The sequence below is a fragment of the Lytechinus pictus genome, chromosome 7 (genome assembly GCF_037042905.1).
Source record: "Lytechinus pictus isolate F3 Inbred chromosome 7, Lp3.0, whole genome shotgun sequence".
NCBI classification, from domain to species: Eukaryota; Metazoa; Echinodermata; class Echinoidea; order Temnopleuroida; family Toxopneustidae; genus Lytechinus; species Lytechinus pictus.
The window spans coordinates 6135344-6150974 of NC_087251.1; the positions used below are offsets into that span (position 1 = coordinate 6135344).

The 15631-nt window shown below is 35.8% G+C and overlaps 1 protein-coding gene across 4 annotated transcripts in view; it reads left to right on the plus strand.

The window, feature by feature from the left end:
- Positions 1 to 15150, plus strand: part of LOC129265091 (actin maturation protease-like) — a 25961-nt gene extending 10811 nt beyond the window's left edge. For 2 of the 4 annotated variants that reach the window (XM_064101750.1, XM_064101751.1), the window contains exons 3-7: positions 3541 to 3624; positions 4001 to 4122; positions 10981 to 11107; positions 12333 to 12403; positions 13971 to 15150. In XM_064101750.1, coding sequence (XP_063957820.1) covers positions 3541 to 3624; positions 4001 to 4122; positions 10981 to 11107; positions 12333 to 12403; positions 13971 to 14305 — 739 coding nt within the window. In that variant the 3' untranslated portion in view covers positions 14306 to 15150. The remainder of the gene's footprint in view (positions 1 to 3540; positions 3625 to 4000; positions 4123 to 10980; positions 11108 to 12332; positions 12404 to 13970) is intronic. The other 2 variants (XM_064101752.1, XM_064101753.1) reach the window with 1 other exon arrangement.
- The last annotated feature ends 481 nt before the right edge of the window (positions 15151 to 15631 follow it).

Below are 15631 nucleotides of genomic sequence, written 5' to 3' on the forward strand. Positions count from 1 at the left end.
TTCAAAGTTATACCTGGGGTAACCATCAATCTCAAAAGTCTCTTTAATAAAATAGAAATGAAAATACATAACATGAAAATGAATAAGCAATGTCCAGAAATTTAAACCAGACAGAATTAATAGGTGCTTGTTGTCTGATTTCAAGCTGCAGTCAAGAACTGGTGATGGGCTATGTGTAAACGCTATATTTTAATTTTTTGCTACCCCCCCGAAATGCAAGTCAATCATGTACATTTTTAGGGGTCCTTGAGTATAATTCATTTTAATATCTCAACTATTTCTAGTCAAATTTTCACGCTTTAAAGTTTAGTTATTTATTATTTATTTATTAGAAAATATTCCTACAGGATAAAAAGATAAGCTGAATTGCTGTTTTACATCAATGTCCTGATTTAACAAGGTTAAAAAACATATAAAGTTACAATAATATCATGATGCAAAATACATATATATATATAAACTTAGCTACTAAAATATGAAAATAAAATACTGTAAATAATTATGTTAAGACATTAAAAAAAGTGAAATTACTTAGCTACTAAAATATGATAATAAAATACTGTAAATCATGTTAAGACATTAAAAAAAGTTAAATTCAGTTTGAACCAGTTAAGTGATCATGGGAAGATAATCTGTTATCACCACCCCAACCTTTCACAAGCAAACTCAGACCTGTCCCCAACCAACGCATCGCAGACATTTCCCTCCGCGATGTAGCGGATGCTTCAACTTCCCAACCAGTACGATTCCTGCACATGAGCCCAACTTCAGAGACTGGGCGCTACTAAACAAACACCCTCCCTGATGCTCGAACCCACCGACATCCACGATGCCCGGCCCAACCGCACGCCTCCGCACTCCACCCAACAGGCCCTTCCAAACGACCACCTCGGCGAATGGCTGTTGCCCGACCCACCGCGAAACGAACGCCGCCTTCTAATACTGTGTGCCCTCTCTCCCATATAGGAGAGAAAAGACACAACATCCAACAGCGACACTCACCCCATGGTAGGTGGAACAACAATCACCCACCATAACAATCATCCAGAAAAGCCCATGAAACAGAGTGAGCGACACGCAGCCAAGCCAAACATCATGAACATCAACAGGCTCCATCATAAAAAAAACGTCCACTCTACAACACCTGCACCCCGAAACAGAGCTCACATACCAAAATCACACCCATAAGGAAACCAAAACACCCACCACATCGCAGAAAGAAAGAAAACAGACCAAAATGAAGATAAAGAAAGGATGTACAGATTTAAAAAAAAAGAGAATAAAAAAAGAGAAAACAAGAACAGAAGAAAGGAAAAATTTAAAGGACAAGTCCACCCCAACAAAAAGTTGATTTGAATAAAAAGAGAAAAATCCAACAAGCACAACACTGAAAATTTCATCAAAATCGGATGTAAAATAAGAAAGTTATGACATTTTAAAGTTAGCTTAATTTCACAAAACAGTTACATGCAAATCCTGGTCGGTATGCAAATGAGGAGACTGATGATGTCATCCACTCACTATTTCTTTTGTATTTTATTATATGAAATATTCTAATTTTCTCCTCATTGTCAAGTGAAACAACAATTAATTCCTCCCTTTACACGTGGAATTAGCATTGTTTAATACTATATGGTTCAGTCAAGGTGGTCCTTATTTTCAAATCTGTAAAAAATGAAATATTGTATAATTCAAACAATAAAAAACAAAAGAAATAGTGAGTGAGGGACATCATTGTCTGTTTCATTTGCATGTCACTTAGTTGTGCATATCACTGTTTTGGGAAAAATAGCGAAACTTTAGAATGTCATAACTTTCTTATTTTACATCCGATTTTGATGAAATTTTCACTGTTATGCTAGTTTGAATTTTCTCTATTTATTCAGATCAACATTTTTCTGGGGTGGACTTGACATTTAATACAAAATAGGGAAGGCAAAAAAAGTTGGAAAGCAAGAAATGATATAAGAGATAAGACAAAGAAAGGGAAGAGTAAAGAGAGAAAAGAAAGAAATAAAGGAAAGGGTAAATATGAAGAAAGATAAGAGACATAGAGTGAAAGAAAGAAGAATAGAAAGAGAAAAAAAAAGAAAGTGAGAAAGAAAAAAACAAAAAAAATGAATATTCACACACCCAACATTAAACTTTCCAGTCATCCATTCCCAAGTCTGCGATGCAATAACAAAGCATAATCCGAATTATAGGGCCCTGCTACCATGAACCCTACGCTGCTACCAACAGAAAGAACGGGAAATACACAGTAGAATCGTTACAATGATGCTTCATATGACCGAATAAAGATCAGGAAGACATGTATTAACATTGGAAGAGCTTGTGGTATAACATTGAGTGTATCACAACTGCTAGTTCTTACGTCATGCCTATCAACTACCATCTCAATATTATTACATAATCTTGTAGGAGCCATTCCATGTATACACCTAAACATGATATTGGCTAAAAAATAATCATTATTTCAAGATACAAATGTTAAAGGAGAATGAAACTCTTGGAGCAAGTTAGCTTTTGTGAAAGCAGAAAAATCAAAGAATAAGATCAACAAAAGTTTGAGTAAAATAGGACTAGCAATAGAAGAGTTATGAGCATTTGAATGTCGAGATCACTAATGCTATGGAGATCGTCCCATTGGCAATGCGACCAAGATCTATGATGTCACAGATGAACAACTCTCCCCTTTTGGACACTGAAAATATACCCCAAAACATCTCTTTTTGCTCATTCTAATCATATGACAAACGATTCATCAATGATATAATGTTGCGAAACCTCTGTACTTGTCCTCTCATAAAGAGAACACCTCACCTTGTGATAGACTCTATAAAAGTGAGAATATAAGTGAAATAAGTACTAAAGTAATGAGGGAGTTGTACGTGTGTGACATCACAGATCTTGGTCGCATTGCCAATGGGAGGATCTACATGGCATTAGTGATCTCAATATTCAAATGCTCATAACTTTCTTATTATTCATTCAATCTTCCTCAAACTTTCAACACTATGTTTCTTTGATTTTTCTCTTTGATATGGATTCAGCTGGTTTCAAGGGTTTCATTCTCCTTTAATTCTCAAAATTTACCAAAGAGACTTTTTGGCAAGAAGAGTTTCATTCACCCAGCTGGGTCCTTTCTGTAAAGCAATTCAGTGGCTGCCTATTATCTGTGGTTATCAGCCCTACCTCACATCCGAGGGAGACACGTAGGCCTTTCTTCTGCTAGTTCTGCTGGCTCAATTTCAAGTTTCAAGCTTTTAACTCAGATACTTTTTAACAGGACATTTTTGTAATGATTAAAAAGCAAATCGTGTTCAATATTATGGCGACTTCTACCTTTAAAAAAATTCAGAATCCTTTGTATGTTTCCATAATTTAAAACAATCAAACTTTGCAAATAAAAGTCATGTCAGTACTTTGTCTAAGCGCTCTACAACAATGCAGCGTAATACCCCCCCTGTATTGTGTAGAAAGATGTGAAGATCTCAAGATTGTTATAAATGAATGCTTTGTTCTCTCATTCTATTATAGGAGACTTCAGAGTGCAGATGAAGGAAAAGCAAGATGGCTAACTTGTAATCAAAAGATAAAGTACATTGGTCAGCAAGGGACTACGTAAGTTGCCAAACTTGTTTGGTATTTCACATGGCTGTTCGTGAGTTTTGATCAATACGCAGTAGTGCGTGTCCTCTTCGCATGATCTGAACAATGCTGTCATGCCTTTTATACTGCACGCAACGAGGCATTTAAGTGCGACTCTTAGTCATACTTAAGTCTTTGTGAAACACCCCCATGGATTAATAAAAGCTCCCATTTATAGAGGTGTTTTGTTACATAGATACATGGATGGTTACTTATTTGACCTGGATTTAGTATGTTTGAAACTTTGAACAATAAAAGCAAATCAAATGTTTATTTATAAGTATGTATGGGAAGGAAGGTACATGTATGTATGTGTGATTTCATAGTGATTCATTAATTTATTTACCAGCTGTGGCCTTGTAGCATTATCAATGGCTGCCAGTATGCTGAAATCATCAGGAAAGAGTCTAGATGTAGTCTTAAATGCAGCAAGAGAGAAGGGGTACACACTCCAGGGAGAAATGTTTTCAGGTAAGTACTTATACTATATCCTGCTTCCATTTGATAATTCAATGTTAAACTTGACTCAGTCATGTTCTGAGGATCTGGTTTTGAGGATTTCATTGTAAAAGGTGTAAAAAAAGGAGAAAAATCATAAGTACCTTTTGATACCGGTACATCACCTTCAAAATTAGCTTACGTATTATATACCAGTGAGGATGATCCAACTATTATGATGGGTTCAAGGTCAAAGATAGCAGAGGTAATTAATTCCTAAACATGACTTGGTCTCGCAAGAACTCTTAACTTAATGAATACATACATATTAAAGTGATTGCTTAATTCTCAGGTACTTTTTACTTGTACAGTGATCCCAACACATAGCCCCTTGAATGCTTTATCAATGGGTCCCGTAAGTGATTTACACATTTAGTGACAATTTGTTTTTTTAATACAAAATAAAATTCATGGTGAATGGTCCCTGCATAGTTTGCGTACTTGTGCATGCTAATGCGGGGACTATGTGTGCCAGCTTGCGACCGTTCATGAAATTCATGCATAGAAGATTAGAAGAGTAAAAACTGAGGCTTGTCAGGAACAATTCTTGCAGAAACTCGCACATGTAAATTATATGTATCCTTTTTCAAGTAGGGTGATTCCATACGTGTCGTACGGGACATTTGGAGAACATTTGACAGTTTTTCAACAAGAAAAACAACAAATTATTCCAGTAAATAAAGATAATCATCAAGTACTACCGATCTGTTAGATGGACCAACACTTCATATGACTTGAATTCACTTCATTATTGATAGAGATTGAAAATAGTAATGTGTCGTACGGACGCAGAAAAATGACTTTTTTTGAAACCGTAAGTTTGTACTCAAAAGTCTGTGAGTTTCACAGAAATTTTTAATAAAAACTAAACTCAAATTGATATTCAATTATCCAAGAACACATATACACACAAAAGTTTTCAAAATCAACATTAATGAATAAATAAAGCAAATTATAATTTTTGAGAACAATGTGGCGTACGGGACACTCAAAATGTGTCGTACGGACATCTCTAAATTAAAGCCAAACTTTCTTACTCTATGTCTCTTTAACGTTTTCAATCAATCAATAAGGCTGATGATAATGATATTCCTATCAAACAAAATATATTTACAATGATTGAAAAGACTATTGGCTGAATATTTCTTTCAATATATCACAAACAAAATGCTGTGTCATACGGGACACTTTTGTGTCGTACGGGACAGCATGTGAAACAATTAGCTTTATATTAATAAAAAAGAAAGCGTTATTCAGGGATATATTTGTTACCTTATTCTGTCAATTATATGTAAATTGGGACCAATCATAACTTTTTTCATAATGGAAATGTGCAACGATTCACATCATTTTTTAAGAGCTAAAAAAAAAAAAAAAAGTGGGGTTTTGTGTGAAGTTAAATGACAGGTTGAGGTAATTGCATATCCGAGTTAGCATGGTTAGTGACATCAGTAATGATCTCCGGTTATACTATTTAAACATTGAATGAATGAAACTGTGTCTGTGTAGATTATAGGAATAAAATGTTATGATTTTTCATATAAAATCTATAAACATGATATATGTCACGACTGTCCATTTGTAATTCCACAAAAAATCTAAAGAAAAAAGGCTTTACTATGTTAAAATTTTCTGTATTTCATGGAACCATAGTATTTGTCTTTTTAGCCAACTTTAGAAAAAAAGGAGTTTCGATGTATAAAAAAAAAAAAAAAAGCAAATGGATAACATGAAAAGGGAGTTTAAAAAAACAGTCAGTATCCTGTGCCTATAGGCCTACAGCAAGGGCATGTTCTTTTAGGTAGATGTTCCCATCTTCACAGCAAGCTATGTGAATTTTCTGGATCCCGGGAAACTGTGCAGCATTATCCCAGCTTACAATCTCTCGAACCTGTTGCTCAATTTGAGTTTTGGAGATGTGTATCACTACTGTCTTCTTCAGGAGACGGCAGACTGTGTTTGCAAAGTCTAATGATGACTGAACAACCGATCTTGTGTGCTTCTTACTCATGACTTCAGCACGAACCGCTGACTTCGCTCGTCCTCCTACCCCATCTACTACTCCTTTGCCATGGCTGGTGGCAAAGTACTTCCACATGAATTTCTTCTTGTACTTTAAGGAGAGTACCTCTAGTAGCTTCATCATGAACCTGTTCTTGAATTCTGAAGATGGCCCATCTGTCCATATGACCTCTTCACCAGCATCACACTTGTCTGGGATTAGATGTTTCTCATACAAGTGGTGAATGAACACAGCCACTGAATCCTTCGACTTTTCTTTGGAATCGGAACACACAAGAAAGGTCTTGCACGACCCGTTGTACATCGAAGGTGCTGTAAATAGAGTTACACTGGATCTGCTCCATAATGCGCTCTGAACTTCATCCTGGTATTCGCAAAAGTAGTTCATTGCAAAGTCTAGCTGAAGGACACGTTTGGAGGGGTCACATTGGTCTTGATGAAATTTGTTCGCCTGGATACGCTTCAAGTTGACGTGGTGTACCATCTGAGGATAGGCTTCTTCAACCAGCTCTTTTAACTTGCCAACACAGCTAGCATGGGTCATGCACTGCAATCTCTTGTAGCCCTGCTGATTAGTAACCTCCTTCCATTCTCTCCAGGACACTTGCTTGGCTGGATCTAATGGCGTGTGCAGTTTTTTTCCTCCTGCACAATCCTCACACCGATTCTGCCAGCACTTGGAATTCAAGGATGGATCACACAAGGTTGATTCCCAAAAGGTTGAAGAACCATAGTTGATATGAAGGCCCTGTAGCTTGAGAAAAAAGTTTTCATGGATCTTGCACTTGCACTGATCTGCTGGTGTCTCATGCAGGAGGAGAACATTTGCTGGCCTCAGGGAACAGAATTTTGAGTAACAAACTGCATTTCGAGGGTGAAGATCCTGATAGACAGCATGAGCTTCTCTTAGGTACAGCGTGAGATAGTATTTCCTCTTCCGCATCTTCTTCCCTTCAACCCAAACTGTCATCTCATCCTTCATGCCGGGCATTGTATAAACAATATCAGGTCTGGTGAAGAAGGCTTTTACGAGCTCCGTTGTTTCTTCAGAAAGAGATGTAGGTCCTTGCATTTGGTCTTCCATCTTTCTTTCAAGGTTTACTCTTACTCTTAGTGAAACGGCATCGACGATAACTGCTTTCTTTCCAGGTGAAGATGGTAGATGTCGCATGACTCTTGACACCGCCTTTCCATAAGATTGTGGTGTCTGATAGGGATGATATTCCGCTGACTTGGTTGGGGGAGTGGTAGTTGCAGCTTTTCTTTGTCTATATTTCTTCTTTCTTTCTGCCTCTTTCTTTCTTTCAGCAATCATGTCTTCTCTGGTTTGCTCCAGCCTCTTCTTTGCTCTGTAACAGGCGACTCTCTCTCTCTCACGTAGCTTAAACAGCGGATCAGTTTCTTGCTTTTTCTTCTTATAATCCTTACTACATTGTGCATTAGTTTTCTTCGGTTTAACTGGTTTTTCCATTTCTGCAGTAAGTGGGAGTGTGGCATCCATATTAATCATCTTGCCCACAGAACCTAATGATATAGATCAAATACTAACAATGTCATAACAAGTCAGATTAGAATTAGACATCTATGTTTAAAAGTAGTAAGCTTCAGTCTTTTTTTAAAATCAATTTTGTGTGTTTTTTATTGTTTAAATCCACTAGCATACTTTGAGTGTCGTTTAAAAGTGTTTGAAGAGTTGAGAAGCCTGAAAATTTGGAGAAATGAGGAAAGGCTGGCTGGCTTGAGTAGCAGAGTGGAGTTGCAGAGCAGTCATGCAGTGGAAAAGACTTAACTTATTAGAAAGGTTGACTGTTTGAATTCAGGAGTGTACACGGACTGTCAATATACCGAAACATGGTATATTCTCTCCCGCTCTGCGACTCCAATCGCCGACTCGAGCTAGCCTTTTCTCATCTCAGGAACTACTCAAGCCTCAAAAAGTTTCTGGTTTACTGTCCTTTAAAGGACTACACTAATTTCAGAAAATAATACCTTTTAACTTTCCTCTCTTTTATCACTTCTCCATTTCACTTCTACTTCTACCAATATTTCTTAGTCCTTCGAGGACTCACTCATGGCGTACAGTAAACTGCTCCCACAATTAGCATGATTAGTATACTTCATTTATCTAATTCACAATTTGATTCTTGACAGATCAAATGCAATATTTGGACCTAAAAATGTGAAAATGTCTTGTTGGGGTGGGGAGATTTCTTGTTTTATATTTAATAAAATTCATTTTATGACTCAAATATGGCCCCACTTTCTTCTTGCATCATTCTTCTTGGGGGTATTATTCATATTCAATTACTAGTACCTTTTTGTATAACTAATATATGGTACCGTCATTATTCTTGGGGCACTATTTTCTCATAATTATCCCATTATTTTTCATAATTCACTTCCTTCCTGCATCATGATACCTCATTCATGAGCAATTTGCCACCTCTCACGACATTCAAATTCACTGCTCTCAGGCTAATCCACAAAACATTAAAAACTATGCTGCCAGTTAAATATTATATTTCTTAGAATATTCAGGAATATTGGTACAAATACATAAATCAAAGAAATTACCTCAAATTAATGATGTGAACTTGAATGAGCAGATTTCGCTTGTCACCACCTCCTTTGTGAATGGAAATTTCGATGTGGTTGAACATCATTAGTGATCATCAAGGAAAGTTCAGATTTAGATGATTGATATGTAAATCTTTTTTTGTACATTTTATAATAAATTCACAATAACATGCAAGAGGAAATCCTCTTTCATGCAAGGGTGAACTAATTATAAAGGTTTTCTTTTCATGCTCAATGACAAAGCAACTAACCAGCTCTGACCAGTGAAAATCACTAGTTTAGGTGAAGGCATTCACAAAAGAATACATTAAATCACTAAAATGATTAGAATCACCTTTTTCATGTTATCTGGAGATTAAAACAAATCTATTTAATCACTCAATGCCAATTCCATTGCTTAAAATTCAACTGATAATGGTTTCTGGAACTCAAAGTAATAGAATCCTGCAATGAAATACACACACTGTGTCGTACGGGACAATATTTAATAGGACAATTATTGAAAAATGAAGGGCAGTGATTACATCCTTAGAGGCTAAATCAATCACCCATGGATCAAAGATAGAGAAACTGAGATAGTAAGATTGCATCATCAAAAACAAAAGTGTGGCAAAAACTTTTGCATTACCATGTGTCGTACAGGACATTGTCAAAAATTGGTTCAGAAAAATCAGGGCTGCCCCTATCATGGATCATGAAAATGTTGTAAACAGTATTTGGAATCATAAATGATACATTATTCCATTGACCTGCAATATTTTCAATCATCTCGTGCTTTGCCCATAATGGTTTGGGGTAGTGTTTTTACTTGACGATTTAATCTGTAAAATTATTGAAAATTTGAAATTCTACTGTTTCCCCCCATAAAAACTATCTCTGACTTCAATTTTGGGCATAAGTCATAATTTTCATAAAATTTAGGTATCATTGTAAAATATTACACTACTTATGACTTATTGAAAGCATGTTAAAATGTTTCACTTTTTTGAAGTTCTAGTGTGGAATCGCCCAGTAGAGGTTTAGTGGAAGAAATGTTAGAATATAAGAGAAATGAACCATTCCTGCACCATCCTTTTCTGAAACTTGGTCATCTTATCTTGAGCAAATACTATACAAATATACAATGACACCCGAGGATCTGGCTAAAACTATTCGCATCGAAGGAACATCACATAGTACTATTCTCCCGAGGGCCATCGGCCCGAGGGAGAATAGTACTATGTGATGTTCCTGAGTGCGAATAGTTTTAGCCTGTTCCGAGAATGGGTCATTGTATATTTGTTTTATATCCCTTCCACTCATACCATTTTACAGCGAAACGATCTTTAATAAGTCGATATAGAACAATCGATGAGAAGTTGAGAAAATGATAGGTCTTGCCGTATGGATCGTCTGTTCAGCGAGCGCACCTCGCCCGGTACCTGGTTAGTGCAGCTCGCCGAAAGTTTCCCGTGGCATGCAGTGGAGAGTACCGTCTGGCTGAGCAGCGCTCTGCTCGCATCGCACCGCACAGCTCGCGAATTGCGAGGTAGGGGGGGTCAAAAAAACGTATAGTTCACTTTTTCCCTAGGGAAAAAACGGACTATGCGTGACGTCAGCAAGGAAAATGAACTATTTCATGGCAAACGTTTTTCGTAGTAAAACTATTCCTTTTCTCCTTGTGTACACTCTCAATACAACGATCTTAAGTAAGGGATATAATAGCCAATATTTCTCTACAACTTGAGTTTGATATTGAAGTTCAAACTCTTCATATCATGTTAGGTATTAGTAATAGTATCAAAATAAAGGAAACACTAAACCTGTGGTGATGTGAATAAAAATACTGTAAGGAAGTTTCCTTTTTATCATGCCATAAAAAATGTGACAAAGTGCAGGATATTTGATACAATTTTAGATCAGGCAATTGCAGAAACAATTATGAATTAGTGCGTTTTTTATTTATCCCATTTGATACTTCATCCATGGTCATTAATAGGGTAAAATTTGGGATAAACCTGCTTTGAAAATTTTTTTTGTGAATAAACTTATCTTTCTCTCATATTACTACTACAGAAGACATATTTCAAAGTGATAATCCTTGGGATAAGGATTGCAAATACTTTGAAAAATAACTTTTCAGCACTAAAAATAGAATAAGAGAAGTTTTTAATGTACTGTATTCATTAATTTATTTAGATGCTACTTATAAACTATGCTGATTCAGAGTGATAAACCTTCTGCTTATTTCAGCATCTAATACCTTAAAGTTTGCAGAAGAAGAATTCAACCTCACAGGTCAACTGCTCTGTGGTGATCTTCAACTTCATAAGCATGATGTCATTAGTCATCTAGCAAAGGGATTACCAGCATTGGTGCCGTATCCTTTTACATGATCTATTACTGTATTGATTGTCCCTTTAATTTTCTTAGACGTTTCACGTCAGCAAGGGCCTGTAAAATGCAATTTTTTTTATAATTAGGCATAGCTGAAGTCTATGGCAAGCTGTATACAATCAGTTACTCTCAATTCTTCTTGGGCCTATGTTGTAAATCTTGTTATAAGCTACTGAAACTATTTTGATTTTGATAAACTTTTTATAGAAATTGTGCAATTTTTATTTATGACACAGTGCGCTTGCATTCAAGACATGGTAAGCTTCACAATTGTAATATGGCGGTTGACCCACTCATTCAATGAACAAGGTTATGATATAACCTTGTTCTCAGTTATATCTCCATGTGTGGCAAAATAAGGATGGCAATGTTTGGCTTATTTTCTCTTTTTCTTTGGGACAAATGCTTGATTTTTTTACACTGACAGTTTCCATTACACCTATTCGTCATACAACTTGGCCCTTAAGTAAATTTGATTCTTTAAATTATTTTTGTCTTAATTAAAAATAGAGATTAAAAAATGAAAATTTTCTTACCATATTACTTTCCACCAATAGAGGGCGTACACAAAAATATGCCCAAAATTAAGTTTTTGAGCGCTCTGGTGAATACAAAAATTATTCCCTGGTTACAAATGAAAAATAAATTGCAACTGTATGGAAATTAGTAATTTTGGTCACAAAAGTGACATTTTAATGAATTTTTAATGTGTGTGCTGTGTACAGCATTGGCATAACATAGTCCTACCTGTAGATTCCCCACAGGCAGGATGGTTCGGTTGCAGTGAACAAGTGGGTTGACCATAAACTATACACCCTGAATCTAATCAATTCAGCAACCTGAACTACCCATGAAATTAAAAGGTGTTTTGGGGCTAACCTGTTTCTTAATTATTTCTCTTGCTTCTATTTTAATTTAATTTGTAGTTCATGAGTGAGAATGCATTATTTCATTTTTATACAATATAAAAGATCTCAAGTTTATTTGTCTTCACGTCAGTATGTAATCTAGTATCATCCTTGATGCAGGAAGTTAATTGCATGGATGAAGATACATTGTTATTTTTTTAATTCCAAATTTAAGACATTTCTGAGTGCAAAACTTGAACATATTTTGTTATCTTATTTTGAATTTACATTGTCACCTTAGGAAATTGATTGAGTACATGATGAAAAACATTATTATGCCCTGACCTGAATCTGATTCAGATATGATAAAGATTTTAACCATGAACCTACTACTAGGAAAGGACATAGTGCACATTGGGCAGTTCTAACAGGTAACGCATTATATTTATAATAATAATAATGATATTGATATTAATAAGAATAACAATTATGATGACTGTGATGATGATGATGATGATTACCTCAAACATAACTTCTTTGTTTCTTTTTTTCCTAATTGTTCTAGGCTGATTATAATAATTATTATATTACTTATAATAACAACAACAGAATAGTAATAATGATGATAATAATGTCAAAGAAAATTATGACAATAACTATAATTATGATTATTATTATTATAATGATGAAAATGAAAAAAACATGAATTTATTATCAAAAGCGACTTTTGGAGCCCAATTAAATAATCTAGACAGGTATAAGCATACATCTCATGTGCATGCAAATCATTTTGCTAAAGATTTGAAATTTACTAGAAGTGAATGAAATTTGTTAAATGAAATCTAATAATATTCCAAGATTTGAAAGATATATGTATTGTAGCTCTCTATTTTTTTTACCCATTTACAAATTCTTCAAAGACTAAATAAAATTGTTTAAATGTATTAGAGAAATGAGAATGAGATAATTCAGTTCATAAGACATTGCTTTTTGGGGCCAACAAATGGTACAATAAAAAAACTGCTTTTTGGAGGGAATACTATTTTGATTTCACTCGGGTATTACACGTTATCAGTGTAATTACATGAGGTTCTCACCTGCTTTTGTAACAATGTTGGATGAAACTTCCTACATTTCATGGGAAAGCTTACTTACATAAACCTACATTTTCTTTATTGTGATTAAAGAAACATTTTCTCATGTTAAAATTTACCTGTTATAATTCTCGCTACCCCAAATAGCGATTTCGCCGAGATCCGGGAAAATCCCTGTAACGCGCATTGCATTATGGGATAGCTTTTCGGTATTACAACTTCCTGTTCGGAAGTCCAATGCACTGTTTTGCCATTCAAATCACCAGTGCCGTCATGCACAACAACACAACGTCGCTTTCGCTCGGAAAGTTCATGATCACAACCCTCTCTTTCACGATACAGTTTAACGGCCTTTTCTGCTAAAGTCACTAATTCTGCCCGACGCTTTCCATTGCACGGTATTCCTCTGTCAGTTAAGATTTTTTAAAGTTCCGAAACTGATTTTTTATCCATTTTGTGGTCGACGAAAAATTGAACGGAATGAATGCTGTATATATTTAGCGTCTAGTCGAATACGATCGTGATGTCAGGCCGGTCGCTAAATGCAAAATTTTAAGATATTCATTTTTTGTTTACTTTTTTTATAACCAAATAAAAACATGAATAAAAATTATTTTCACGTGAAATATATATATTTTTTTATTTATAATTCAAATGGAATCAAAACTGACCAAATTAAATAAAAAGTATTATAATCTGTACATATTACACTGATTGGCATCCAGCGTGGTGGAAAACTCAGTATCGCGAACCTCGCGCAAGCATGACTCTGAACCGGAAGTGGTGATGACGACCCGACGGAGTGAAAATTATCTCGTCTCGCGCATTATGAGATTTTTGTTCCTATTTGGGGTAGCGAGAATTAATCACAAACCATGATTTTCATTCAACTTAAAATACCCAGGCTTTGTGTTGGTACTACCTGAAGATGTAAATGTTCCACCTTGTTGTCATGGTGACAACATCTCATCCAATATCACCTACACACCTCCTTGGTCAGATGATATGATGGCCATCCTCCCACATCTCATCAGTAGAGCATCGTTGGTCTTTGTGTTTGCTAGACAGGGTAAAAGTCGTCTTCTTGGAGCTTGGCAGTATGACATCCTAGCAAGAAGCAATAGGAACTTAATAGAGTACGACCCCACCTTAGAAGGAGAGTATGTTTTTCATGAGGAAGGATTGGCAGCTGGTTTAGCAGACAAAGCCATCTTGTTAAATGATTGCAATAATTTATGAAGCACTTAATGCTTCTAAGGGCTGCATACTGTTAACCTGGTTTTAGCACTGCTAAAAAGGAATGCCTTTGGATGTCTTATAATGAGACAGGATCATGATGGAGCTGGCAGTAAAGCCTCTGAATATGTGTGACTGAGTAATGTTGCAGGTGAATCATACTAAGTTATTGAAATAATTTGCAATCTCACCCCAACTCAGTTTTGTCTTCTTTTTTTTAAAATGATGAATAAAGTATGAAAAATGGGTCATATCGAGTTATTTAGGGGTAAAGAAAACTCATCACAAGGACAGACAAGGTTAAAAGGAAGTTGCTCTCGCACAATAATCTGTTGTCTCACACAGGAATTACTAGGTGCTCAGGGCAGTGTAAACACTGCACTTGCTCTTTTTTCTATGGAATTGGTTATTAATCATCTAGTCCTGTGGCAAGAACTCATCATGGAAAATACCTCCCACATCAAAGAATGTGATCAATAAATTGGGAGTTTCACTGGCAAAAGGATGAGTGTTTGTTTCTCCACGACCAGCACATTTTCACAATGCCTTGAGCAGACAAAGTTTCACGGTTGAACATACATGGCCTTGCTGGAAACGTTCAAGTGACCCTGCTCATGTTTACTTTTTTTCTTCTGGACGAAAATAGGCCATCATTTCATGCAACTTGACAGCACTGTTATTAAAAAAAAAAAAAAAAAATTACCATTGTAACATTCAATGAACAGTGTTTCTCACAGAAAAGAAAAACTGTTTGAGCCAATAGTTACATCAGTGCCTTCATTTTTCATGAAACTGTTCCTTGAAAACCATGAAAGATTCAGTTTAGAACCACAGAGTATTGAATTAAATTGTTACAATATCAATTCTCTCTGCCCAACACCAGAGTGCCAAAAAACAGATGTTGAATTTACCTCAAAACATATACAGTGGTATGTAATTTTGTCTTTGACAAATATTAAACTGATTATTGATATTTGAGATTGATACCCCTTTCATAAACCTATCCTCCAATTAGCCGCCTAAGAGTAATGCGGATAATTCAATAAAAATTGCGTTCACAAACTCCGAAAATAAGCCGCATTATTTTTACGAGCGCCCGTCCTGAAAAAGGCGGATAGTCGTCATGACAACTGGACACGCCCCCTCCGATGCGGTTGTGTTGGAAAAGGGTGACCTTGTGACCGCACCATGGCAATTATCCGCATTATTTGGAATGCTTTCATAAACTCAAAATCTTGTCCCGGTGCTGCTATTATGCGGATAATAGCAGCATCAGAATAATGCGGATAACTCTGGTCCTCCTCCAATTTTACGACCAAATTATGCTGC